The sequence below is a fragment of the Pantherophis guttatus genome, chromosome 2 (assembly GCF_059756535.1).
Source record: "Pantherophis guttatus breed Tessera chromosome 2, ASM5975653v1, whole genome shotgun sequence".
Lineage (NCBI taxonomy): Eukaryota > Metazoa > Chordata > Lepidosauria > Squamata > Colubridae > Pantherophis > Pantherophis guttatus.
Window position 1 is genome coordinate 161,203,079 of NC_142064.1, and position 24,995 is coordinate 161,228,073.

General features: G+C 37.0%; 2 protein-coding genes across 5 annotated transcripts in view; one reads left to right on the plus strand and one right to left on the minus strand.

Moving 5' to 3' along the window:
* Nucleotides 1–2,680: 2,680 nt before the first annotated feature.
* Nucleotides 2,681–14,205, minus strand: NAT9 (N-acetyltransferase 9). Of its 3 annotated transcripts, none has more exons than XM_034408718.3 (7): nucleotides 14,079–14,205; nucleotides 11,270–11,356; nucleotides 9,528–9,637; nucleotides 6,872–7,012; nucleotides 6,054–6,113; nucleotides 4,328–4,422; nucleotides 2,681–4,230 (listed from the first exon to the last, which is right to left on the minus strand). In XM_034408718.3, exons 2-7 carry the CDS (start codon nucleotides 11,344–11,346, stop codon nucleotides 4,087–4,089), a joined length of 627 nt encoding a protein of 208 aa, XP_034264609.2. In that variant the 5' UTR covers nucleotides 11,347–11,356; nucleotides 14,079–14,205; the 3' UTR covers nucleotides 2,681–4,086. The 3 variants fall into 3 exon arrangements, with proteins under 3 accessions (XP_034264609.2, XP_034264608.2, XP_034264610.1); XM_034408717.3 differs by having other exon boundaries at nucleotides 13,793–14,086; XM_034408719.3 differs by lacking the exon at nucleotides 6,054–6,113 and having other exon boundaries at nucleotides 13,793–14,086.
* SLC38A12 (solute carrier family 38 member 12) overlaps nucleotides 14,087–24,995 on the plus strand; it is a 76,985-nt gene continuing 66,076 nt past the window's right edge. The window contains exons 1-2 of one of the 2 annotated variants that reach the window (XM_034408714.3): nucleotides 14,087–14,330; nucleotides 18,411–18,516. In XM_034408714.3, coding sequence (XP_034264605.2) covers nucleotides 18,472–18,516 — 45 coding nt within the window. In that variant the 5' untranslated portion in view covers nucleotides 14,087–14,330; nucleotides 18,411–18,471. Of the gene's footprint in view, nucleotides 15,700–18,410; nucleotides 18,517–24,995 lie in introns of both variants that reach the window. The other variant, XM_034408716.3, reaches the window with a different exon arrangement.

A 24,995-nucleotide genomic window follows, 5' to 3' on the forward strand; every position in this document is an offset into this window, starting at 1 on the left:
TCCTCTGCATTTTGGATCTGCATAGTGGTCTTCAAAGGCAGCCCCAGGGTCAACAGACTACACTAGCCTAGGAAAGAGATGTCAAAGGTGAGGAAGGAAAGGGAGGGGAAAGAGGAGCCAAAGAGAAGGTTAGAAAGGGGGAAGAAGGGAGGAGTGGGGGAAGGGAAGGGGAAGTAGGAAAGAGAAGGAGAGGAAGAACGAAGAAAGTAGGAGGAAAAAGAGGAAGGAAGAGAAGCGGAGGAGAAGAAGAAACATTGGGGTAAAGGTAAATGGTAAAAGAGCAGCTCCGAAAAAGTAAAAATGAAAAATGAAAGTTAAAAGATAAATGAAAAATGATTTGCAATTTGTTGGAAATGTAAGAAATCCCAAGGAACATATTACCATTTATGGTGGACGTGTCCGGCAGCAAAAAAAATTGGTCAAATATTAAGAAATGGATAGAACAAATAACAGAACAAATAGAAAAGAAGCCAGAAACATTCTTATTAGGAATTTTTACAAAACTATATTCCAAAGAAATAAAATATTTGATGCTACACATCTTAACAGCAGCACAAATAAAGTATGCAAAAAACTGGAAACAGGAAAGAACCCCAACGGAGGAAGAACTAATAGATAAAATCTTAGAATGCACTGAGATGGACAGATTAACAAAATACATTAAGGAAAAAGAAGAGAGAATATTATAGAATATGGAATAAATGGTATAATTGGCTTAAGACTAACAATAAAGAACAATAACTATTAGGAGAGAAAAATAGAAGTACAAAATAGAGATGTATCATATGTGCGGAGTGGAATAAAAATGTATATAATATGAAGGTAGAAATGTATAATAGTAAAGAGATAACTAAAATGTAAAAGGAAAAAAAAGAGGGGGGGAAGGAAAAGGAGGGGAAGAAGATGGAGTAATAGATTAAGTAAAGGGGAAGGAGAATAAAGTAATAACTGGAAGACCACTAAGAAACAATGCTTAAATATGATAAGTTATTTATATGTTGTATGTTGTGTAAATGTCCAATATGTGTTCTAATAAAATTACAAATTTAAAAAAAGAAAGAAAAATGATGGATAAATGACTGTACACGTTCTGTGTTTACAGAAATAAAAAATAAAAAAGGAAAGAGATGTCAAAGGTGATTGTCCTCAGTGTATCCTGTTCCACTTAAGGCTGCAATGGGCACACCATCAGAAACCGGGCAAAGGCCTTTTTGGTTTTGGTTTCCACCATGCTCTTTCAGCAGGAGTTGCAAGTCCAGGAGGACTCCCCAGATTGCATATCTGTTCTGTCTGAAGGGCAGACCTTTGTCAGTCAAGGCTGGCATTTCTCTAAAAGGTTGAACCCTGGGACACTCCAAAACAGTATTCAAAGACCCACATATCTCAGTTGCCACCACGGCTTGGACTCAGATAGAATAGACCATATAACATGGTGCCTCCAACTCCCAATCCTCACAGATGATTAATCATAAATGGGATACCTAATGAACTCTTTGAAGAGGCTGAAGGCCCAGATCAATGGGTTGTGGACTAATGATTAAAAGTCAATTTCACATGGGTAAAGCTGGCCCGTACACTTGCTCAGCCATGAAGTTCACGGAGTCTTGACCAATTATTCTTCCCTAGGATTAGCTTTCTTATAGGAGTCTTATGAAAACATGGAAGAGTGGAGAATCATGGCATAGAAGCAACAGATGTTATTACTTTCCTGATGAGAAAGTAATAACAGAAAAACATCATTGACTAGATAAAAGGAAAATCCATCTTCCATTGACACTTTCACGACTAACAATTGATCAATGAAGCTTAGAATATGGTGCTTTATTGCCTTGATTGAGCAGCATTTCATCCAGAGGAAATATATTTAATGCTGAAATTTGCTGAATAGGTACCCAGAAGTATGCTCTACAGTAAGTTATAACTAGATCTGAGTGTATGTGCAAAGAACTGCATCGTTAGTACCTAATTCTATATAAAGCAGTGCTTAATTCTATGGAGCAGTGGTGAAATGTAAAATTTGTTACTACCGGTTCTGTGGGCGTGGCTTGGTGATGGGGGTAATGTGACTGGGTGGGCATGGCCAACTTTTTTTTTTTTTTACTTTTACTTTTAAAAGCATTTTTTCTATAACCTCTTCGGCTGAAGGGGTTTTAGAAAAATGCTTTTAAAAGTAAAAAAAAAAAAAAAAAAAAAAAAAAAAAAAAGCCCCTAATGATCATGCGACTCAGCTGGGCATGGAGGGGGGCAGGGATTTTTGCTACCAGTTCTCCAAACCATTTGCCGTCATCACTACCAGATCGGGTAATCCGGTCCAAACCAGGAGCATTTCACCCCTGGATTAGAGGTCATTTGCTGTTTTCTCCCTACAAATCAGTGGACTTTCATATTACTAAATCTTTCATTCACATCTCATCAAGAACAGAGCCACAATAGCTTCTGACTACTTCTGGCCCTTTTTGTTAATTGTTGCTGTCTTGCACTTTGCTGACATCACTTTGCCAAATGTGTTATTCATTTGTTATCAGATGGATTGTTTTGCTTTCACCAGCTTCTACAAAGAGGCAAGCCTCTAGTTCAGAAGCTTGGTGCCGATTCTCACCACTTTGAAGGTGAGGACAAAACAGTATAGTAGAAGCACACTCCAGGCCATCAGACATATGAACACTCTGCCAAAACTAAACTCTGCTATTTTTATTATTTTGTACTTTATATTTCCAGGTAACAGTTTAGCAATTTATGTTGAGGTACTTGGAATCGGGACTGAAAACCAAAGGATATACCCAGATCTATTGAATTGCCTGCTTTTTAAAGGGATCATCTGTCATTGTGGTTATCATTAATAAAATGTAAAAAGACAATTAGAAGCACAAATATTAAACAGGTTGAAGGTTCAGCTTTATGCAATAATGTCGACAAATGAAGTCCCCCCCCCCGAATTATGAATGCTGATCCATCTCTTATACAAAATGGAGCTTACAAGCATGGTTTTACTATATTCCTGTGTGTTCCCTCCTCCTTTGAAGATAGCATTTTTGATTTTAAAAATATTGCAAATATGATATTTTTAGCTTATTTGCAAAAGGGTGCTTTATAGATTAGAAAAAGTTAGCAATAGATTCAGTGGCCAGAGGGATTTGGAATTATAGCCTTGAATTCATTAAAACAAAAATCTCATGGGAAAACGATGATCCCTTTGTATTTTTATGATACCTTGAAAATTGGTCAGGAGGAGGAGCTAGTGGATAAAAAAATGGAGCAGACATCAATTATCTGATTTTTTTAAAACCAGCTTCTTCACAAAATGAACTTAATGAAAAAATGGACAAAGTATGTTTTATTGGAATTATAGAAAAAGAACAAGTTCCACTGGATTTTTGAGAAATCACTCTGAAAGAGGACTTAAATGTAACACAAATGGAATTGATGGATGATTGATTCCCTAATGGAGATGTACAGATATGGGACCATCATAATGTATAATACCCATAAAACATTTATATACAGGCAGGCAGAGCCAACTCTTTTCATTAGCATTAGCTGATCTATCCCATTATTTTTTTTAAAAAAACCTGCTGTGTTGTCCTGGATTAATACTGGATTGTGATGCCAGTAGGAAATCCAAACACTGTGTTGTAGACTGGGAAGTTGGAAAACATCCTAGAAGGTAAGTTAGGGTTTTTGGTAAAATGTAGCCATTATAGTGACAGCACTCTCGACCTATTTGTAACATCATTCTTGAGTTCTTTGCCTCAAAATGCAGCTCAGTCATACTTTGCTATTTGTACTGAATTAAACAGTAAAAAAGTCCAGGACATATTGTGACAGCAGCTGTTGATCAAACTCAGTTCAAGCTGAATGAGTTTTCAGCTGAAAATTCTTTTTTCTCACAAAGATGAGGCAGTTTATTGTAACTATCCTAGAGGTTTATATCCTTAGAAAAAAAGTACCTAAGGCAATAACAAGGCAGAGGTCACACTTCATTTTCTTCTTCAGCAAGAACTAGTGCCATGGATTCGGGACACGATTTCCAATTCTGGACAATAAAAAGCCATTTTTCTAAATTTGAGACAAATTGAGCATAGCTTCTCAGCTGTCACAATTGTGATGTAGTTTCATGGCAATGTATTTTGTTTCAATCACTCCATTAGTTTGCTCAAGAAGCCACCGTTTCTCCTGTTCGTCCATAATCAGTTTCAGTGTCACTTCTTGGAAGGTACTATTTATTCCCACCTAGGTAATATGGAAGATAAAGTTATCTTTAAATGCTGAAACAAACACACTTTAATATCAACTCGACATACAATAGGAGAGCTTCTAGTTACTATACCTCTTTAAAATGAATTTTTTTGAACATGCCAATACTGGTTTCATTTTCCAATTTAATTTTTGCCTCAAAAGTGGCGAGTCCAAGATGCGTAATTCCTATAGACCAAGATAATAAGGAAGATAGAGCTTTACTTGGAAAAGGAATGATTACAGACTAATGGTAGAACACAAACTTTGCATGTAAACATTCCTATTCATGGCACCTCCAAGTGGGTCCACTGACTCCTTAGAAACAGTACCATCTTACACAGATAAGTAATTTGATTTGGTTCTGCTAGCTAACTAAAGGTATGCTTATAATGTTCCTACTGTTAAAGACAAATTGAAATGTTATTGTTTTTAATATATATATATATTGTGCGAGTTGGAAGAAAAGTTTCCAACTCCATCTCCTTGAGTACGGGTTCCCCACAGGGCTGTGTCTTGAGTCTACTACTGTTCACCTTGATGACCCATGACTGCTGTGCCAAATCTGTTACGAATCAAATTGTGAAGTATGCGGATGACACGGCAGTGGCGGGTCTTATCCGGGATGACAATGAAGATGATTATAGGCAAGAGATGAAGGCTCTGGTGGACTGGTGCAATAAAAGTAACCTGGTTCTAAAGGCTAATAAAACAAAGGAGTTCATTGTAGATTTTAGAAAGAGCTGGCATAGTCATACTCCACTCAGTATCAAGGATGCAGCTGTGGATGTGGTCAACAGTATTAAGTATCTGGGGGTGCAGATAACTAACAATCTGAATTGGACTCTCCACACATCATCCTTAGTGAAGCGTGCAAACCAGCGTATGCATTTCCTGCATCGGATAAGGAGAGCACATCTTTCGCCTTCTGTCCTGGCCACTTTTTACAGAGGCACGATTGAGAGTGTTTTAACAAACTGCATCACTGTTTGGTTTGGTGGCAGCAGTGCCTCAGATAGAAAGTCCATTCAGAGAATGGTAAGGACAGCCAAGATTATAGGAAGCTCGCTTCCCCTTATTCAAGATACTGCTTATAAGTGCTATGTGCTTAGAGCTCAAAGCATCGTTAGAGACCACACACACCCACTTTACGGTTTGTTTCTATTGCTCCCCTCTGGGAGGAGGTTTCTGTAACAGAAGATTCATTTTTCTCACCATGTACATGTATACATTCGAACTAGACTATGCTGTTTCTCTGTGTCATATAAGCGAGTATATGTTTGTTTGTTTGTTTGTTTATTTATTTATTGTCATGCTTATGTAGTGTATACTGGAGGTGGTGACCCTTTGCGAGCAATGAAATGAAATTTCATTGCAATGAAATTTCATTTTAATGTATGCCAATTAGTGTACATTTAAAGTGACAATAAAGTTATTCTAAGTCTTAATCTAAATAAACAATACTCATTCATAAAGTACTTTACATATTTGAAGCTAAAATTCAACATCTACTGGAATGTAAATACACCACACCAATTCAAAACAATTGAATTGAATTTTGGCATTTTTAAGACACAAAGAAGTTGAACAGAAATCACAGAGAGATCTGAAGTAAAGGAAACAATTGATATGGAAACAATTTCCCATTCTCCCAACATTAAATCTTTTGCTCAACTGTTAATATGCTCTGTCAGAAAACCTGTTCTGTTGGGTATCCTTTTTGACCATACAAATTCCTTAATTTCTTTGCTCATTCTGTTCCTCTCACATTGTAACAACTAAAAATCAGATTTTGCACATTCTATGTTAGGCATTCTTACCATAAAACATCATGATGAGAGTGGCCTCCTTGCCAAACCCTCTGCCACGGTAGCTGGGCTCTGAAAGAGGGAATAGGTGCCAAAGTCTCTTTTTAGGAAAATTATATAATTCTTCCTACATTTTACAAGATTTGGTATTACACAAAATGTATTTTTAGAAAGCATGAGATTGGCAAAGAAAAAAGGAGTGGGGGGAAGCTATCTCATTCTATATCTAACCCTGTTCATCAAGATGTATCCTATAGGTTCAAAACATTAACAATACCGTCTAGACAACCTTCACAGGCCTGCTAAAAAATATTTGAAGGCCATTCTTTCAAACATCTCTCTTTCTCTCTCATATAAATGACTACATATACTCAGTTTGATTCTGGTAAGTTTCAGATGCAAAGGCATGTTGCTATAAACTTAAAGATTATTCCAAGATGTAAAGGAGTATTTGAGAGGCCCCAATGAGTTGGGCTTACAATATGATGCCAGGAGTACAGCTTTCTCATTGGCAGTGGCGAAATAATGAAACTATCCCCTGAAAGGAATTTGGGTCAATAAAATAGTTGAAGATATCCTTGTGTGCTGAAGCATTTGTAAAAATACACTCCCTTTAAACATGTCTGTGATTTAAGTTTTTTGATTTTTAAAAAATGAGAGCTGATTTTATTTTTTATTATTATTATTAAGCACTGTTGCCTTTGATTGTTGCATTTAAGATTCATCTCCCCCCTTTTTTTTTGGTCGTGTAAATCTCCTTGGCTCTGCTTGGAAGAAAAATGATATAGTAACAAAATAAATACTGGAAGATATGAAACAAATTAGATGACCTGCAATCATGATTTCTATCTCTCCCACTGTTGGATCTTCAGAATTGGTAAGGAACAAGTTCACATCTCCCACCATACAGTCTTCTTCTGTGGCTTTCTGGCTAGACCACTTTTCAGCATCAAGTATTATAAATGTGCATTCTGGGAAATGTAAGACAAGAATCAAAAAAAGATTATGATGAATATCTGAAAGAAACATAACATATAAAATTAAGGTAAACATATATGATTACTAGAAGCAATATTACCTAGCTTTGGCCACTATTCTACTCTCTTACCAGCACTCCACTTCACATTCTGCAGACATAGAAAACTGAATTAAAGATTTCTCACTTTACATAAATATATATCTTCTAAAGGCAGTTTATAGTATTTTTCTGAAATACTGAAATCAATTGGCATCAGACAAAAAAAAAAATAAATATCTGGTCTTAACAATATAATTTAAGACATTGTAGCTTAATAAAACTAATGTTAAAAAGCCAAATACAACTTTTCGAAAGAAAGACTGACAGACTCCCAATGGCAACTCATTCCACGATTGTGCAATATTACAGAAAGCATTTCCAGGCTGCAGATTCCAATTTCACTCACCACAAAAATTTGAAAGAGATGTTTGTTTCATGTCTGAGCAGTAAAGATCTCTTTCTAAATACATAACACCATATATATTGTGTAATAAAAGTCTATCCTGAATGCCATCAGGTTGCACATTTGGGTTTTTGACAGGCGTACAACCTCATTTAAGAGTTGTAAAGGTAAAGGTTCCTCTCGCACATGTGCTAGTCGTTCCCGACTCTAGGGGGCAGTGCTCATCTCCATTTCAAAGCTGAAGAGCCAGCGCTGTCCGAAGACGTCTCCGTGGTCATGTGGCCGGCATGACTAAGCACCAAAGGCACACAGAACGCTGTTACCTTCCCACCAAAGGTGGTCCCTATTTTTCTACTTGCATTTTTTACGTGCTTTCGAACTGCTAGTTTCAAAATTAAGAATTGTAGATCTCCATAAAAACATTTGATTTTCCAAACTTTAACTCCATTGTCTTGTTCTCCTACATTTACCCAAAAGTGCTTTCAAATCCTGAAACACAAATTTTAGGGCCATCCTGGAATAAGTAGGTATGTAGAAATAGTAAAGAGATTCTCATGATGATTGCATGGAACTTCAGGATTACTTCCTTGAAGGATTTCAGGGAAATGTTAAACATGGAAGATAAAAGCGTGTTCACAGATTAATGCTGACTAACAATGCTGTGGTAAAATAGAATTTTCCTAGCATCTCATTTTGAGACTATTCTTCCCGGAAGAACTGGAATCAATATTAATATGTCTTCCAGGGTGGGGGCAGGGGTGAAATGTAAAATGTGTTACTACCGGTTTTGTGGGCATGGCTTGGTGGTGGTGGGGTAATATGACTGGGTAGGCGTGGCCAACTTTTTTTTTTTTTTTAACTTTTCAAAGCATTTTTTCTAATGCTTTGAAAAGCCTCTGGTGATCAGGCAACTCAGCTGGGATCATCAGAGACTTTTCAAAGCGTTTTTTAAACCATCTCTTCGGCCAAGAGGTTGCAGAAAAAAATGCTTTGAAAAGTCTCTGAGGATCCCAGCTGAGCCGTGCGATCATCAGAGGCTTTTTTTTTTAACTTTTAAAAGCATTTTTTCGTCGGAAGAGGTTGTAGAAAAAATGCTTTTAAAAGTAAAAAAAAAAGCCTCCGATGATCGTGCGACTCAGCTGAGCATGGGGGGGGGGGGGCGCAAGGATTTTTGCTACCGGTTCTCCAAACCACCCATCGCTACCGGATCAGGCGATCTGGTCCGAACCGGGAGCATTTCACCCCTGGGTGGGGATTCTACTTATCTTTACTACCGGTTTGTAATGGAGCTGCGTGTGCGCGCAAGCGAAGCGAGCATGTGTGCGCACTCTTCTGCACATGCATAGAAGCTTCTGCGCATGCACAGAAGTGTTCTTATGATGTCGGAATCGGTGGGTGGAACCTCTCGCCAGTGTTGCTACCGGTTCTATAGAACCCGTGCGAACCGGGGGCAACCCACCACTGATGTCTCCTAATGGTAATCCAAGCAAATGATAGAGAACGGTATAAAAAAAGCTGAAAAGACTAGAACCACCAATTAATTTGTATTCCTTCAGAAACCTTTCATTGAGTACAATAGAATGCCCCATAATATACATAAACATTTAAATCAGATTTTCTATTATATTACAATATCCCTTTGTGTTTGATCATGATTGAACTGAGTTACAATAAAAAGCGTTTCCAGAAGTGAAAATTATGAAACTGCAAATTTTAAACTGTAACATTTAGTAGTAATGGTCTAAAAATGCCACTTTGAACTATGTGTGGGGCTTGTCATGGGGGTGTGTCATACTGAGGTGGTTAACAGATTGAAATGAGACCCCACCTCTTCTCTGTGTGCATCTTGCTCCCTTCCTTGCCATCTTTGTTCATTTTAAAGTCAATTTTAGTGTCAATATTTATTGTTTTAATATTTTATCTTGTTGCTTTTATCGGTTGTAAGCTGCCTAGGCAAGATGGTGGTATTTAAGTTTCACAGATAAATAACATTTGTGAAATGAACCACCCAACGTATGTGTGGACTACCCATTTCCAGGTCTTCCCAAATATTCAGAAATCTCACTATCTGCATCTTCCCGCCAGCTGCACTGCATCTCATATTCCTGTTCAAGGCTTAGTGGTTCAGATGCAGTCAGACGCTGTAGTTCTTCAGACTTCATCCACTCATGGTATCTAATCAGAAAATCGAGAAAAAGTAAGTAGGCTTCTTTAGAATATTATCCCCTATAAACTGGTATGGCGTTAAGTACACCGCTTGATGAACTTGTGTTAGTGATACAATGTAACTCATATAGGCATTTTAATAGCGCCCATTCAGATTAAGAGCTGCCATCTCAAATTCTGCACACTAGGCCTTTCCTCCAGTTAGAGGTTGAACTTACAGGTAGTCCTCGATTTACAAGTTCATTTAGTGACGGTTCAAATTTACAATGGCACTGAAAAAGTGACTTATGATAGTTTTTCACAATTACAACCGTGGTAGCATCCCCATGGTCATGTGATCAAAATTCAGATGCTTGGCAACTGACTCATATTTATGACTGTTGCAGTGTCCTGTGGTCATGTGATCCCCTTTTGCGACCTTCTGACAAACAAAATCAATGGGGAAGCCAGATTCACTAAAATAACTGCAGTGCTTTACTTAACAACTGTGACAAGAAAGGTCATAAAATGAGGCAAAATTAACTTAACAACAATCTCACTAAACAACATAAATTTAGGGCTAAATTGTGCTTGTAAATTGAGGACTACCTGTACTTGATGCTTAGAAAGTGGGTTTCTAGCTATCACGAGGAGAGAAATTGAATATATAACGCTGTACTTTTCTTTTTTCTTTTTACAAAAAAAACACCAACCCTCACCCGATAAACATTTATCACGGAAACTGGCATTTTGTTGATTTCACAGCATGACCTTACGGAAAAAACAGGGCTAATGGCTGAACCTGGCATATGATCCTTGGGTTTCTTATCACTGCTCTAGAGTTAGCAAGTAATACAATTTAGGACAAAGACTAAGCAAGTATGCAGAGTTCATTTCATAAGAACTGGGTTAAGTTCCTTTTGATCCTCAGTTGCCATTCACTTTTACAAGAAAGCGGGGGTGGGGTGGGGGGAAGATTTCATATGGCGAAAAACTTGCACAAAAGGGAAAATATGGAATCTTCCTCTGATTGTTGGAAGCCTGGTCCCCATTCAGAAATGATTTTTAGATCTGTTGTAACAGCATATAATAAACATGTAGACGTCTATGTTAGAATTCTCATTGTTACTACTTCTAATTCTAATCTCCAAATTTTAAGATCAACGATGAAACTTAAATGTATGTTAATTTTGGAGTAAACACCTCTGAATGTAGTATAGTTTACTTAGCTGCATCTGTCTGAAACTCCTTAATTTATACTTATATTTTTCTTTGATTGCATGTCAATCGCAGAAAATATGCAGCTTTTTTTAAAAAAAGAATTGCCTACAGATGCAAGGTGAACAAACATTCCAAATAATATGTTTGGTTTTGAATCTGAATAAATATGCAAATAAGTCAGCTGTATATGGTTTATAGCTGCACCAGTCATTCTTCAGACAAAAAATACTCATGATTTTAAACAACAATACATTAATATAATGCTTTCTCTATGTGCCCAATGATTTTGTGCATGTATTTGAAATCTGAACATCTTGGGAATTTGTTGTGGCACTTTGAATGGAAAACATAAACTTTGTAAAATGAATATATTTTCAAACCAGAGCTCTCAAATCAACATCACTGCACCCCACCCCCCAAACTAAGTTATTTATTGCATACCTGGGTACATGAGCAGACGTGTATGGTACTAGGGCTACCCTCTTCCCCTGCAGTACAGTGTTTTGGTTAATCTTCATAGTCTGAATCCTGAAACAACAATAAATGAGAAATAAAATCTAAGTAGAAAAAATATTTTAATTAACTCAAGACATTTACTGAGCATTTTATTTTATTTGTATTACAGTATGCTTGATTAAAAATATATGAAATACAAAGGTATGTGTACCTATATATGAGTCATGAGACAAAAATATGTTATAATAACCAATCTAATATAGTTCTGTATTCTCTATGGCTGCTATAAAAGACAATTTATAATATTTCATTTCCATTTTGACTTTTTTCAACTACTTTTAACACTTAAAAATCCAGTTAATGTTAAACAAAATAAAGATCTAGAACCATGAACTAATATCTGGATAGGGCAGTGTCCACAGCATTCTTCGGAAAACAGTTTTAAAACTTACTTACAATACCCAGATATAACACATAAAAGAATGAATGCATCACCGGATAGTGATCAGGGATATGGAATTTTCTGGCCCAAAAATCTTTGATCATATTTCCATCCTTTTTTATATTGGTTTTTCCTATTTAGAGATTTCCCCCCTACTTAGCTCAGAAAGCTAAAAAGCAAGCTGATAAAGACTAAACTCATTTTCTTCTTCCCTACCACATATGCACTAGTGTTTGATAAACAGGTCAGGCTGTTTTAAAGCCTCAGTATGTTTGTCCTCTGATAAGCCAAGATTATAATCCTTTTTGAACCCTATATGGGATGTCAAAAGATATAGATATAACAAAGTTTGGTTTTTTTAAAGCTGTCACACTTTTTCCTTACACAACAAATATCTACATCTTTACAGACAGCATGTTGACTAAATGAGAGGGACAATAGTATAGATTACTGGTATTTTGTAGGATGGAAAATGCCAATGCTTATGTAGCACTGATGAGTCATGAGTTTATCAGGAATGGGAAGAGTATGAAGGTAATGAGAAGAACAACTGGAAGGCTGAGGGTTCATTAAAATCCACTATGAAGGATTTTAGATGTAGAAAAAAATAGGTCAGAAGGGAAAAAAGATCAAGCTAACTCTAAGCTTAGGTCTGTATAGCACTTTGTAACTGCTGGTTAAATAAGCTCCTCCAGTTTCTGATTTTGAAAGCTGAAGAAGCAATATAAGAAGAGTATTGAAGCTTTTGAGCCATTTGTGTTGGACAATATTCTATGGGCAGCCAAGTAAACCAATCAATGGATCATCGAACAAATCAAACCAGACTTCTCACTCAAGGCACAAATGATTATGTGCCACCAAATCATTTCTGACTCCTAGTGACCACATAATTTTCTCCATGATGATCCCTCACTGGTTCTCTAAAATTTCCCAAGGGGTCTCTCATTGCCACCATAATGCTGGTCCACTTTCCTCTTTTTTCCACCTTTTCCAACATTAGAGCTTTTTCCCAAAGTTCTGGGTCTTTACATGTGTCTGAAGTAGGGTAACTTGAGTCTTGTCATTTGCACCTCAGAGAATTATTTGCCCAACGATCCATTGTCCCAAAGGTGCTTTTTTCAAGAGGCAGCTGGACTTTCTGGTTTTTCTTTGAAGACATTCCGCTTCTCATCCAAGAAGCTTCTTCAGCTCTGACTGGATGGTGGGGAATGGAAGTCAGAGCTGAAGAAGCTTCTTGGATGAGAAGCGGAATGTCTTCAAAGAAAAACCAGAAAGTCCAGTTGCCTCTTGAAAAAAGCACCTTTGAGACAACCAGGATCTGGATGACTGAGAATCTTGACATTCAACGATCCATTAATTAATTTTTTTTGACTGTCCACAGTATTCTCAGGAGTATCCTCCACCAAAATTCAAAGCCGTCAATACTCTTCCTAACCAGCATTTTCAAAGTCCAACTTTTGCTTCCATGTAGTGTCATAGGGGAATGCCATGGCTTGCACTATTCTGATTTTGTTAAGGTATAGGCATATCACAGCTCAAATTATCCATCTCATCCTCATGGGGAAAATCTGTCTGATGTGTTTGATGTTTCAATCAGAATAACAGTTGGAAGAGACCTTGGAGGTCTTCTAGTCCAACCCCCTGCTCAATCAGGAGACCCTATATCAGGGGTGAAATCCAGCAGGTTCTGACAGATTCTGGAGAACCGGTAACAGAAATTTTGAGTAGTTCAGAGAACGAGCAAATATCACCTCTGGCTGGCCCCAGAGTGGGGTGGGAATGGAGATTTGCAATATCCTTCCCCGAGGAGTGGGGAGAGAATGGGGATTTTGCAGTATTTTCCCCCTGGAGTGGGGAGGGAATGGAGATTTTGCAGTATCCTTCCCCTGCCACGCCCACAGAACCGGTAGTAAAAAAAAAACTGGATTTCACCACTGCCCTATATACCATTTCAGACAAGTTCGCTAAGAGTCGTCGCTGATTTGATAGCACATCATCAATCAATGAATCATCTAAGTCATAAACTGCCCAACTGTAATGTTAGACTTCCGTGCTGACGACCGTACCTCTTGACTATTTAGTTGTAGAGAAAAAAAAAATCGCCTCACTGACTTTCGACGACCGTTCCCTCCCTAAGCGTGCTTCGAGCTAGGCTTTTAATATCTACGCTCCTGAAGGAAGGAGAGCAAAAAGCCGACAGAGCTCACGAAAGGATACAAAGCCCACCCGCTCCGTCGCCCACGCCAGCACCAACTGCCGCCACATTTAAAAGCAACAGGAGACCAGCGCGCGCCCCCCGCAATCTCATAATTCCTCGATCTCCACGCTTGCGCAGTCGTAAGGCCCGCCTACCTTAAATTGAACGCTACGGGAGCCGTGGAGCTTCAATCCTCCTCGCGAATCTCCTCCTCGATTGACGTCCTCGGACAGCTGTACAGTCGCGGTTGTTGCTTTCTGTAGTGGTTGAAGCGGGCCCCTTTTGGCCGGGGTGGCGCATGCGCTGTCCGTGGCTTCGCTTCCCCGGGCGCAGCATGAGGGGAGCCGGCTTGGAGTTGCGGGTGAAGCCTCTGCCTTGGGGTTTCGCTGGGCTTGTGGTTGTTACCGGTAAAGCCTTTTTTTTTTTTTTAGAGAGAGAGATAAGGAAGGACGTTTCGTGGTGGTTTGGGGGATGGCGGGAAGCGGCAGGGCGAAGCAGCAGCCCTGGGAGGCAGAATGGGAAGAGGAAGCCGCGGCTGGGCGAGCTTAAGGGACGTGGCATGCCCGAAGCAGCTCAGGCAGAGATTTCGTTTGGCTTCCTAACAGCAGGGACTTCAACCCCGAAATGCTTTTCGAAAGAGCCCCTGTAGGATGATACCTATAAAGTACCCCGAAATCAGCGTTGGGCGTTTCCGTGGCATTGCTAAATCGAGGGGGTGACTTCGTGTTAGGACGGTCGTCAGCATCGTTTCAGGGGCTGACACGCGTGTGCACGGGCGGGTCTGTGCTTACAGCTGGTGAAAAGGTCCGCTTCGGCGTACTTGATCGCCAAGTACGCCGAAGGATGTAATCTAGAAAAAGATGTGCAATACTGTATAATAAGCAAAGAGTAAGCAAAGGGACTAACGTGCTGGTTAGTCACATCTTTTATGCTGTATTGCCTTTCCCAAATCCATATTCTGTAATCTGAACTGCATTCCTAAAGTTAGATTCCCTCCCCCCCCCCATACATAGTTATATATAATTATGGATTTAGTGAGCATAGGATGAAGTGGGGGAAAAATTGGACTCCCACCATGTAGTTAGTCCTGGATTCAAGATACATTCATTACTGATTTATGAATTGGCTCTATGTCAGTGTTATAGAAAGATTGTCCAATTTTACTCCATATGATCAAGGGGTAATGTGTTTAAAACAGGAACTGATGGTCTATGTATACCGTACAGGTAATCCTTGATTTACAACACTTCATTTAGTGACTGTCCAAAGTGACTTATGATTGTTTTTCACACTTTATGATAGTTGCAGCATCCCCATGGTCACATGATCAAAATTCAGATGCTTGGCAACTGACTAATATTTATGACAGTCACAGTGTCCAGGAGTCATGTGATCAGCTTTTGCAATCTTCTGGCAAGCCAAGTCAATGGGAAAGCCAGATTCACTTAGCAATTGTTGAGGGAACTACTGCAAAGGATTACTTAACAACTATAGCAAAAAAGATCATAAAATGTGACAAAATTCACTTAAGAACTGTCTCACTTAGGAACAGAAATTTTGGGCTCAGTTGTGGTCGTAAGTCTACTACCTTGCACTTTTTATTCGTTGTGTATGTGTGTTGTTGAAGCAGTTTTTAAAAAGACAAAAGTTGTGCTTAATTGAAATTATGTAGTTTCACATGGGAGTCAGGTGACCTATACCACCATACTTTTTGAAAGCTGACTTTTGAGTGCCGTAGAAAGCCTGTATGGAATGGATGATGTCAGTAGAGAAGAGGTAAATGAGTATTTTGTCTTTTAAAGATAAAACCTATTGTAGATGCAAGACAGCTAGTTTATTTCTGCTTTAAGTTCAGAGATGTTGATAAAAAAGGATTATTTTGGGGAACACTCTTCATTTAATATTTTTGTTGATAGAAGAAAAATACCTGTAATTTGAGGAGCATTTTTGAAAAAATGAAGTACACAAAAAGAAGAGAGTATTGGTGTTTATCATGAACACCCTTGTATTTAAATTGGAGTCAGTGTGTATATGAGTTGGGTGTAAATATGAAGAGTAAGATTCTGCTTTTTGAAAAATATCTTTAGCAGTCGTAGGCCATTCCCATTTCCACCAAGATTTCTAGATTAAAAAGCAAGCCTTTTGCCTAATAATTGAATGAGTTTGGTTTAGTACTTGTATTGGAAAATAGATTAGATTGCAGAGTCGAAGAAGTATCTTGGAAGCATCTAATGGCAAAACACTTTGTATTATTCTAACAAAACAATATGGACTTGGCCAAATGAAAAATAAAAGCATCCTGAGGCTAGCCTATGTCACACAAAACCCATTCTCCCATACCAAATTCCATCATAATAAACCAGTAGCTCATATCAACGATTTTACATAGAATCATAAGTGATAGAAGGAAGCTCAGAGGTCTAGTCCAACCTCTGTTCCATGCAGGATTTTGTGTGCCTAGTTTCCTGATGGAACAGGAACAATTGATGCAATAAGAATCTACTAGCAAGCATACACTCAAGAGTTACTTTTCCCAGAGCAGTTATAAATTCTGTCCTCTCTTCCTGTTAGCTTTAAAGGGTAGCATTTTAAACCTGTATGAGGGATTTGCATGCTGCTGAGTAGTGCATAAAAAAGTCGTTAGGAGGAGAGCTCAAAGAAGGCATTACTTCCTAATAGCCTAAGTCTTCATTCACTCTTCCTGATTTATTTCCAGACTGACAAGTTCCCTTTCAAGCTGTTATATCTTGGGGTTGTCCTCAACCCTAAGAAACAATGAAAGAAAGAATAGCCTAGCAGTCTACTAATCTCTCTCTCTCCCCCCCCTCTCCCTCCCTCCCTCCCTCCCTCTCTCTCCATCTCTCTCTCTTTCTCTCTCTCTCACACACACATATATGAGATATCTAACTTATTACCCAGCACAAGAAATGTTATTGTTCTCCATGCAGTGAGACTAAGTTGAGAACATCAGTGTGTTTAGAATAAGATGGTTAGGGAATCTATTTTATGGTGCTTGTGTGTTGAAGTATACACCGAATCTGAACTTGAACACAGACTCCTAATGCTATTCTGTCTCTAAACCTACCTTTTCTAATCCAAAAATGATAGCCCTACTTACTTAGTTCATGATAGAGGTAGATAGAAAGGGTATCGGAGAGCCAATACATTTTTCCCCAAGAGCTAAAGTAACATGTAAGCCTATTGAATAAAGGTGGAAAGTAATCCCTGTTTATTATTAAAATTTAAAGAAATGTATAGCAGTACTTTAGCATTAACATTATTGCAAAGATAGAAAACGGGATAAAAGCAGAGTTAAATGACTACTGCTACCATTGGCCAACTTTCCTCTGATATATCAATCCTGCTCTTTATGAGAAATACAATCTAACTTCTCATTTATCCTTACAATAGTTATAATTATAGTAGTGATGATTGCAATCTCACTATCATTGATAAATTTGTTTTAATAATGATGAAAGATCAATAATTAGAATGAGTATGATAATGGGATTCTAGTAACTTTGAGGATGTTAAACAATCTTTGTTATAAGTTGGAAAATATTTATAATGGATTTCAGAACTGGAACGATTAAATATTTCTTAGGCTACACTTCAGAATGAAAATATTGGCAAAAGAGATTTTCATTATGAAATATGTAAAACTGATGACTGGGAATAAATAATACATTTTAAAAAGAAAATCTGATCATATCCCATATAAGCTGTGCCTATTTGGCAGGATGCTCTATTAACAAAAAAAGATGGGTTAACTTTCAGTCTGATTTCTGAGAAGTTTTGGAAGTTTTTAAACGTGCATTTGAGGCAAAAAAAAAAAGACTTTTGACAAGGAAAACAGTATTTTGCCTTAAGATCTTTGGATTTATTATATGAAATCTTTTATGTCTTTGGTCAGAAATATTGAGAATACTGTTGAATCTTGGAACCATCAAATTAAGGAGATATCTATGGATATTTTAAAGTCACATTTGTGCTTTCTTGGTTAACAGAAAGATGGGCTATAAATCCAGTAAATATACTTTATTGTGTAGAAAATGTTTTGTCCAACAGGTTTCTTGCAGCTTCCTGTTTGATTGACTGACTTTATTTGCAACTGATGTACTGTATTCTCTTTACTTACTCTAATTTTCTATTATGAAGTAATTTCATATATTACTAAGATCTCATAATTAGCTTTTCCTTGAAATAATGTAAGTGTTGCCCTAGGATGCAGATCCAATTAGGAACTAACAATTAAGGGGAAGAGTGCCATTTATTTACTGCAATCCAATTTCAAGCAGAGAAGATCTTAGAGTTGTTTAATAAAGCAATGGCATGAAAACCGGTGATATTTTTTAAAATTGGTTAAAGCCATGATAGTTAAGTCTGTGATACTATTTTTATCTCAGTAAAATTTGTTATGCGGTGGATTCAATTCTTAATAATTATAAGTAAGTTTGTAAAAAAGTTAACTCTTTTGTGTTTTTCAGGTTAACTGGAACAAGAACGACTGACAACATATCTGTCTCAAGTCCTTAAATTCTTTTCAATATGGCTGGAAGCATCACTGATACAGGGGAGCTCTACTCTCCTTATGTGAGTGCTTAGCATTGATACAGTCACTTACTTAATGCATGTTTTATGTTTTGTCCAGTATTAGCATGCAAAATTGTAATTTTATGTAGGGCAGTTGTATTCTTGTGCTTATTTTGTTATTTTCTCCAAATTATTGAACATATTACAGCCTGTTTCTAAATTGTGTTTTGATACTGAATATTGTTTTGATCATTTCACAACTGCATTGTAATCGACCTAGAAAAAGATTTGAAAATACTAGTAAATGATTATATCTATACTTCATGTAAATACAAATTTAAAGAAAGTATTATAGCGCATTTTAAAATGATTTTTTTTTATTGAAAAAGTTTTACAACAAAACAAAATTTCCCCACAACCCCCCCCTCCCAGCCCCCCCTCCCCCTCCCCGACTTCCCAGAGCAGAACACAAGGTATTTCTATTAACCTTTAACAATAAACTAAATTGCATAACCAATCATTAAGCTAACACCCCTAAAAAAAAATTCTTAACCCCTCATGTATAAAATCCTATTTCTTAAACATAATATTTCTAATATCACTTATTAACGCTTATACAAATAAAAGAAATCATTCATAAGCTATCTGATATTTTTTGGTCTGATACTTATTTTGTATATAATCAATCCATCTTCTCCAGTCCTGTATATATCTTTCTTGTGTATGATCCTTCAAATATGCTGAGATTTTAGCCATTTCAGCTAAGTTAGTTACTTTCAGTATCCAATCATCGATAGTAGGCAAAAAGTCCTTCTTCCAATATTGTGCTACCAACAATCTTGCTGCTGTTATCGAGTTCAAAATCAGTTTAGTCTCTACAACTGTACAGTCTGTAGTTATACCCAATAAAAACAACTGTGGAGTAAATTTCAGTCTCTTTTTAAGGATATTCTGCATCACCCACCAAATCTTTATCCAAAATGCTTTGACTTTTCTACAAGTCCACCATATATGATAATAAGTTGCATCATCACAGTCACATCTCCAACATTTAGCTTGCACATTAGGATACATACATGACAATTTTTTAGGATCTAAATGCCATCTATAAAACATTTTGTAAAAATTTTCTCTTAAGTTTTGTGCTTGTGTAAATTTCACATTTCTAATCCAGATCTTTTCCCAAGTCTCCATCATTACTGGCTCTTGAAAATTTTGTGCCCATTTAATCATACAGTCTTTAACCAGCTCGGTCTCAGAATCTATTTCCAATAAAGCATTATACAACCTTTTAATATGCATTTGTTTTTGGTCTCTAATTTGTTTTACCAAGTTCTCCTCATTTTGCACAAAACCAGTTTTTTGATCTTCCTTCCATCTAGCTTGAAGTTGACCATACTGAAACCATGTATAAATTATACCTTCTTCTCTCAATGTTTCTAAAGATTTCAAATACATTACCCCCCTTTCCATCATAAGTAGCTCTTTATAGGTGATCACCTCCTGTTTTTGTTCTATACTTATGTTTTCTATTGCATGTCTAGGATTTGCCCATACAGGTATCTTATAATTTAACTTGTATTGATATTTTTTCCAGACCCTTAGCAAAGCATTTCTTAATATATGAACCTTAAATACTTTATCCACTTTTTTGTCATATAACAAATAGGCATGCCATCCATATAACAAATCGTAACCCTCTACATTCAAAACTCTTCCCTCTGTTAAGTTAAACCAATCACTAATTTGTGATAACACCGCTGCTTCATAATACAATCTTAAGTTAGGCATTTTAAGACCCCCTCTTTCACGTATATCTTGTATAATTTTCATTTTTACCCTGGGCTTTTTCCCAGCCCAAATAAAAGTATTAACACCTTTCTGCCATTCTTTTAAATTTTCATCTTTCTTAAGCACAGGTATCATTTGAAACAAAAATAAAAATCTAGGTAAGACATTCATTTTAATTGCTGCAATTCTTCCCAATAAGGACAGCTGTAATTTTTTCCAGTTTTCCATATCCTTCTGTACCTTCTGCCATAGTACCTCATAATTATTTTTATATAATTTTGCATTTGACGCTGCTATATATACCCCTAGATATTTAACCTTTTTGACTATTTCAAAGTTTGTCAATCTTACTAATTTATCTCTATCAAGTATAGTCATATTTTTAACTATCATCTTTGTCTTATATGAATTAACTTTAAATCCTGATACTTTCCCATATTGATTAATTATATTCAATATATGTGGAACCGACTCTATGGGTTGAGCTAAAGTAATAACCAAGTCATCTGCAAAAGCTCTTAATCTATAATCTTGTTGTCTAATTACAATACCCTTCACTTTTTCTGAATCACGTATCTTATTCAGTAGTATCTCCAAAGTCAAAATAAATAACAACGGGGATAGAGGACACCCCTGCCTCGTTCCTTTCTCAATTTTAAAAGCCTCTGTTAAACCTCCATTAACTATAATTTGTGCTGTTTGCTGCTGATATATCGCTCTAATTGATTGTATAAAATATTCCCCAAAATGCATTTTGTCTATTATTTTAAACAAGAATTGCCAGTTCAAACGATCAAATGCCTTCTCTGCATCCAAAAATATAAACGCTGCGGGGACTTGATTATTTTTTTCCAGGTATTCCAGTAAGTCTACAATTTGTCTAACATTATATCTCATTTGTCTCCCTTTTATAAACCCTGATTGATCATTATGAATTATTTGTTGCATAACTGGCATTAATCTATTAGCTAATATTTTAGCAAAAATCTTATAATCAGTATTCAAAAGTGAAATTGGCCTAAAGTTCTCAGGTTTAATAGAATTTTGATCCTCCTTTGGAATTAGTGAAACAAAGGCTGTTTTCCAAGAAGGTGGTACTCCTCCTCCTACTTGTATATTATTAAATAAGATTTTAAGTGGTTCTAACATTTCAGTTTGTAAATGTTTATAATAAACAGCTGTTAAACCATCTGTTCCCGGAGCCTTACCTATTTTCAATTGTTTAATTGCCTCAACAATTTCCTCGGAAGTTATTGGGTGATTCAATCTCTCTCTCTGTTCCAACGTTAATTCAGCAATCTCCATCTTTAAATATCTATCAATATCAACATCTTGAATTGCGTCTTTAGCATATAACTTTGTGTAAAACTCCAAGAAGGCCTTCTTTATTAAATTCTGTTGATAAATCTCTTTACCTCTAAATTCTATCTTGTCTATAACACGTGATTTCTGTTTTTTCCTCATCGTGTAAGCCAACCATCTCCCAGGTTTATTAGCATTACAGAATGTATTATGTCTAGCATATTGTATGCTAGTTGCTACTTGTCCAGCCATTAGCATATTAAATTGCTCTCTTAAAATTTTAATCATATCTTTTGCTTTTTTATCTCCCGGGTTTTTTATAAGCAATTGTTCTTTCTTTTTAATTTCCTCCTCTATCTCTTTCCGTCTACTTTGTTGTTTTAATCTGTGTTTATTATTCAAAAAAATTAATGTCCCTCTCATATATGCCTTACTCGCATCCCATACCATCTCCATCGAGGTTCCTTTATTCATATTATTAATAAAAAATTCTTTCATTTGTTTTTTAAGCTCACACAGATTATCTTCATATCTAAATAAGTTCTCATTTAGCCTCCAAGACCTCCTTTCCCCTCTTTCCTGCTCTAGTTCCACCCAAACCGGACTATGATCAGTTAAAGTTCTTGGACATATCTTCGTGCTCTTCACCCTAGAAAAAAGATCATTTGTGGTTAATATAAAATCGATCCTGGAAAAAGATTGATGCCTATCTGAAAAAAAGGTAAAGTCACTCTCCAAAACATTCCTTTCTCTCCAAATATCTCTGAGCTCCATGTCATCCAAAATATCAAAAAAAGATTTAGGTAACTTAGCACGCATGGAAGTCTTGGAAAGACTTTTTTTATCTTTCTGAGTATTTAGTACCCCATTCCAATCACCCATTAAAAGTAAAGATCTATAATCCCATTGTAGAATTTTAGTATGTAAAAGTTTATAAAATTTTTCTTGTTGTTGATTAGGTGCATATACTCCAATTACAAGCAGCTTCCCCTTCTGTGTTATTAATTCAATTGCAATGTATCTACCTTGAATGTCAGCCTCAATTAATGTAGCCACTAAACCTCTTTTGACAAATATAACTAGGCCATTTTTCTTTTCTGGTGCTGATGCCACAAAATGTGTACCTAGTTTCGAGTTTATCAAATACTTTTGATCTGAAGATTTAATGTGCGTTTCTTGCAAACAAATAACATCGTTCTGAAATTGCTTCAAATAGTGAAATACTTTCTTTCTTTTTTGTGGAGAATTTAAACCGTTAACATTCCAGGATAAAAATTTATTTGCCATCTCTAGGCTTTCCAAGCTTTGAGAGCATAAGCTGAACCTCCTCCGCCATTTTGGATTTCGGCCTAGCTCCTCCCACTGCTTGTGTTTTTTGAGCTTGTTGGGTTGGATCTTGAGGCTGTTGTGCCAGATGTTGTTTGTAGGTAGCTCTTGTCAGTCGTTGATCTTTTGGCAGCTGTATCATCGTTAATGACTCAAGGGTTGGTGGCGGACCCGCACTCAGTAGTGGATCTTCTTCCAAATTAGCTCCTCCAGTCAGTGCTTGAGCATAAGTTTGTAGTTGCCCCCCAACTTTCTCTTGTTGTATGGTTTCCAACTGCTTTCCAGCACCCCCTGGTGAAGGTGGTCTTCCAGCCTTTAGAACATTAGCATAAAAATCTTTTGCCTTGCCAACTGTATTTAAGCGATGTCTTTGCCCAGCGTATGTCACTATTATCCCAAATGGGACATCCCATCTGTACTGAAGCTGCTGGTTTCTTAATTCATTCACCAAAAAACCAAACTGCTTTCTATCTCTTAACATTTTGGGAGGAAGCTCTTTCAGGACCACCAGCTCTTGTCCCTCCACTTTGATCTTATTTCTATAAGAAGCTTGCAAAATGTCATTTCTAATTCTCCTTGTTGTAAAATAAATCACCACATCTCTTGGTAACTGCTTTTGCTTTGCCAGCCAGGAATTAACCCTGTAAGTTTTGTCCATTTGAAATGCCACATCTTCTTGCCTTTCTGAAATCAGCTCTGCTAAAGCTTTGGAGCAAACATCTTTTAAATTTTCACCACTCTTTTCTTTCAAACCTCTCAGCCTCAGGGCAAATTCCATTGACCTGTATTGTAACATGACCATCTCGTCATCCATTTTCTCTGTTTGTATCATAACCTCTCCTAATTTAGTTGCAATCTCCAAGTTAGCATCATCAATTTCCCGTACTCTCTCCTCAATCTTTAACATATGAGTAGCCAGTCCTGAAACTGCATAAACAATGTCATCTCTTATTTCATCATGTTTTTCCTCCACCACACTTGTAAGTTTCTTTAACTCCTCTGAAAATTCTTTCATCATTTCTGTCTGATTGTTCAAAGCACCCATTATAAATTCTTTAAGATCTTGTGACTGTGTGTCAGCCGGAAGTTGTTGTTTTTGAGTCACTACAGGGGAACCTCCTCCCCCTTTAGAAGTTGGTGGCTTTAATTGTTTAGCAGCCATTTTATTTTAAGAAAAAAAGTTTTTCCCTTTTACAGCCAGAAAGTCTTATAAACAGTCTTACACAGTCTACTTCAAAGTTTTTCCAAAACAAACAATCCTCTCTTCAAGTTATACTCAATCCCCAGCAGTTTAATCTTCAGGCAAAGGGCTCTTAACAAGCAATTTCCCTTTAACTTTCACTTTCCGTTCCGCCCATAACAAAGGCTTCCTCTCCAGCCTCCAGCTCAAGAGAGCTCCGTTTGCAACAATGTATTCACGGAGTTAAGTTCTGTTACTTTTAAAAAGCTTGCACTCTTGCTTCCGCTCTGTCTGCTTTGCCAGAAATCATTAAAACTCACTGTTTGCCAGCAGAATTGGTCGCAGACGTCTTGCTCTGTGAGACAGAGGCACCAGAGATCCGGAGCAAAGGGAGGGTGAACTGGGGAGCTCTCGCCCTCCGAGTCCCTGGAATTAAACCAGTGACTTTTGGGGAGCTCTACCCACACCCTCCAACTCTCCTCTCCTTCTTTGCCCGAAGGAGAGTTTTTTCAAACCGCCGGACAGCTGTTTGGTGCTGTCAGGGCGGTTTTTACAGATCGGGTGGCTGGCGGTCTATGGAGACCGTCTTCGAACGTCTGCGGAGCCACCGGAAGTCCATGATTTTTTGATGCCAAAGGGTACAGAAGCAAATTTATAAATAAGCAGCAATTCCCTGCAGAATTACAGCAACAAGTTTTTTAAAAGAAGTTTAAGAATGTTTCCTGCTAACTAGCTATATTACATAATAACAAAATGCAGTAAAATACTTAATTATTAAAATATTATAAATATTATTAGAATATTTTGTTTTTCCATTGATAAATCTTTGCTTAATGTTGATGGTGGTGTCTTATCTTTATTTAGGCAGTAAGAATATAAGCTTGATAGGAATTATTTTATATGTCTTTACAGGTAAATTAGACATATTCAGACTCCTAAT

Excerpts from the sequence above, each read along its gene's own strand:
- NAT9 (XM_034408718.3), bottom strand. The coding sequence starts at position 11,346 with ATGAAGATTAACCAAAACACTGTACTGCAGGGGAAGAGGGTAGCCCTA. Across the intron at positions 4,423-6,053 it reads TCTCATCATGATGTTTTATG|GAATTACGCATCTTGGACTC; the intron begins GTAAGAATGCCT and ends CTTGGTCTATAG. Across the intron at positions 4,231-4,327 it reads AAAAAATTCATTTTAAAGAG|GTGGGAATAAATAGTACCTT; the intron begins GTATAGTAACTA and ends CATATTACCTAG.